Source organism: Schistosoma mansoni (assembly GCF_000237925.1).
Source record: "Schistosoma mansoni, WGS project CABG00000000 data, supercontig 0246, strain Puerto Rico, whole genome shotgun sequence".
Classification (NCBI taxonomy): Eukaryota; Metazoa; Platyhelminthes; class Trematoda; order Strigeidida; family Schistosomatidae; genus Schistosoma; species Schistosoma mansoni.
This window is the reverse complement of record NW_017386109.1, coordinates 185,844-189,574: the sequence shown is the minus strand read 5'-3', so window position 1 is coordinate 189,574 and position 3,731 is coordinate 185,844. Positions and strand designations below refer to the sequence as shown.

Sequence of the window (3,731 nt, the reverse complement as noted above, 5' to 3'; positions counted from 1 at the left end):
GATAAGCCAGTCCCACAAACAATTCAGAAATTAACGACTGATCATAATGACAGGTCAGTTATCTTTCATAGGATCAAGGAGAGTGAAAGCTCAGAACCTAAAACTCGTTTTCAGTATGACATCAAGTTGATAAAACAGCGACTAAACCAGCTAATGTCTCATGATATCTCTGGAGTCACCTTGCTAAATTTATTTATTTGGTCACATGAATGTTGGTACAATGGGGCACCAGATACAAATGCGCCAAACAAGTCTCATTTGTGTGAGGGCTCGGATACTACCCGGGTGCCCAAACCGAAGCAGGTGGTTTTCTTAGGGGGCCATACCCGGAGCCTTTGACCTAAAGGTTTGACCCACAAGGCAGTGGAGCAACGATTGATTCATACGCCATTTGCTCTCTCAGGATACTGGAGCCCATGTGCACCATTGGTTTGGAATCAGGGTTTTCCAACTCCCCTAGGTGGACTTTCCGTGTCCACCAACCCGGTTAAAGCGCCGGACATTCGTTTTTCGTCCTCTCAATTTCGTAAACAACACCCCAGCCACGAGAAGGCAGTGAGTAGGACTTCGCTGGCAGAGGCTATATATTCGCTGGCCATGTGAGAGCATTTCGAGAGGGAGAGTGGGCTCTCCCCACTTTCGGCCGTACCAGGACATTTGGGGGCTATGGTCTGCTAAATGAGCTTGATATATGCAAACACATGCATTCTGATGAAATGCACTCTATGTTACTAAAGGAATTAGCAAATTTTTTCGTGAATCCCTTAAGCATATATTATGATCTATGTGTAACCCAGGGTCGATTACCAAAAACCTGAGAAGTTACTATAGTAATTCCTGTCTTCAAGACAGGTACGAGGCACAAACCTGAGAACTGTCGACTCGTAAGCCTAACCAGCGTGGTTATTAAAATTAACACAGGCCACCCAGCCTCCTGTCCTTTCCAAACTGAAACTAAAACTCTGTCTTTTAAGACTCACTCCGATAATCAGTGCAGAAATCCTTTGATGCCTTTTAGTCATGTAATTTATGTACTATAGTAGTCACTTAAAATGCTTGATAGAAACTTACTCCATCTGATTTTCTTTTTGTGCGTGGAATTTGCGTATTTTGGCAATATACTTATTCAGGACCAACTCCTCAAGTTCGATTGTATCTCAATTCTTTCCTTTTATTACAGCAGGTGTCAAATCTCACGGTTAATCCTGAAAAATCAGGTTTTCTATTGAAGAATAATCAAGTTATTGGCTTTTGTATTACCTGATTTTATATTTGTTTAGAATAGCTATGTTATTAACTCACTTTTACTGTGTGAATCTTCACATAGTATGCTTGACTTTGAGCCACATTACGTGTTTGGGCTAGTAATACTACCCGGTCGCTCAAACCAATACTGTTACCACTTCTGCTACTCAGGGATTTTCATGATAATTTTATCTCGCCGTGTTAGTGTGATGTGCGAATCTGGATAGACACGCGTTTGTCAGGTTCTACGTTGTATATGACTGAAACCGAAGTAGACGGAATGGGTTTCAAACCCCCCACTTTATTACCTGATTAGACATCTATATCCCTCTCGAAAGTAGGTTGTTTGAAATCTGGATAATATTCTGTTACTTGGCTGAGATTAATTAGTTATTGTATTTTTACGTTTGCTGTCACTATATAGTCTTCGAAGTTTACTGCTGCTTTAGGTCTGAGACTGATTTTCAGTGTTAGTGTCAGTGGAATCAGTTATATCTAGTGTAATCTGTAAGTACGCAGTGAATTTTTATCTGCATAATATGTGTCAACTGTTAATTTACAAACTGTTAATTTACAAAATACCAATGAGTTAATGTGTATATTGTCTCTTATCACTTTGTAGATACCAAATAAAGCTAAAATGCCCCGACAAGCGGAGCTTATCTGTCCAGAAGACCAAACACCCATACGAGGGACTTGTAAACCAGCGGGTGCTGAGTCATATGTCGATTGTAGTTCACTTAAGGAAGTAACGAAAAAGTCCAAACACCATTCAAAAAAAAGTTCTCAAACTACTCACTCAAATAGTAAAGAGAAACCTCTGAAAACAAAACATGCAAAGAATAGAAACGAATCCTCAGTCATAATCAGTCCTAAGCTGTCTTCGGATGTTAGTCAGTCGAATAGTGCAGATAAAGAAGGGTTTGAAAAAGAAATTATACTTGACAAAAGCAAGCGCGAACATGTGAAAAAAAAACGAAAACACTCGAAGGGTGAAACAAGGCATGAAAAGCGTAGCAAACACGATGAAGCGAACTCTGAGGTAAACGTTGATCAATCAGTTATCAAAGAATCTGTCCGTAAACACAAGCATCGCGACAAACCTCATGGTTCGTCAAAAATGTCAATGGTGGATGGGATAACTCATCGTTCTACCAAGTCTGTCATTTGCGGGGACAGTTGTCGCCAAGATGCTCCAACTTCAGTCAAAGAACAAAGCTTTGAAGTTATTCCACGTCCCTATACTTATGAACCCGTTCCAGGGACACCGTCATCCGCTTCTAGATGTTCTTCACATATTTCGCGTTCATCTTCTTGTAGTCAATCCCCGATACGCTCCGGAAAACATGAAATGCACCGTGCCCATGACCCACGTTTTCATGATAAGTTACATAGGCAGAGGTATGAGCAAAACAGTAGATCGCCATCCATGCATTTACGTCATGATCACAAACCTGATCTTCCTACACGGGCCACAGATAGCGGTCACGGAACTAATCCTGAAGAAAAGTATAATTCATTAAAAAGAACGCAATCATCTGTCAGTTCACCTTCAAAGTCAAAGCGATATAATTCGGCTACTTTAAGTTACGGGTATCGTCAATCAACACAACGTCATCATTTATCCCCAAGTCATAGGTCTCACTCAAGACATCATGGACCTCACCGTGAAAGAAGTCGTAGTAGCTCGGAAAGATACGAATCTCGACGAACATCAACATATCGCACAAGTGATAAACAGCATATTCACTCAAAGACTTATCTCGCTAAGACAAAACCTAGATATCATAATCCGGATGACAATCCTGATTTACATGAGATTAGTTATTCGAAAAATTATGAACGTCGTCACATACGTGATTCTAATAGCACAAAAAGACACGGAAGTGGAATTCATCGACGTGAAAATATCGAGTCTTTATCACCATCTCCTAGAATCTCAAAACATTTTCGTGAGAATTATGAACCCCAACATCATTCAACACGTCAACAAGTCAATAACGTAAGTATCTACGGTCAAAATAGTTAATGATGGCTATTGTATTTTGGCATACTAAATCACTCTTTTATAGCTATTTAATCCATGTTTCGCTGTTATATCTGTCAACTAAAGATTTGTTTTGGAATCAAAGTTTTCTGGTACAATTAAACCGAACTTCAATTTGTCTTACCAAAAAAATAATATTAGTCATTACATTTTCTTATTTCGACGTAATAAATTTTTTTTCATGATAATCTGTAAGATATTCGCTACTTATAATTATCGTTAATGAAACAATGCTATAAGAAACTAAAAGTAAAAATGTTATTAAATTAATATATTTTGTAATATCCAATTTAAGTTAAGAAAAATGAGGTTTTTCTGACGTTTTCGTGACTCAGTGTAAGCTACTTCTTCAGAAAATAAATAACCCAAAATTTATTCAGACCTGTTTTTTGATTGATCACCTAATATTCGTGTTGTTCCGTTGTACTATTTAAACTTG

The 3,731-nt window shown here is 38.6% G+C and overlaps 1 protein-coding gene across 1 annotated transcript in view; it reads left to right on the top strand.

The window, feature by feature from the left end:
* Positions 1–1,885: 1,885 nt before the first annotated feature.
* Positions 1,886–3,731, top strand: part of Smp_138660 (long-chain-fatty-acid--CoA ligase) — a gene marked incomplete at both ends in the record, with an annotated part of 5,829 nt that continues 3,983 nt past the window's right edge. The window contains one exon of the mRNA XM_018792591.1: positions 1,886–3,247. Within this exon, the coding sequence (XP_018644202.1) occupies positions 1,886–3,247 (1,362 nt within the window). The remainder of the gene's footprint in view (positions 3,248–3,731) is intronic.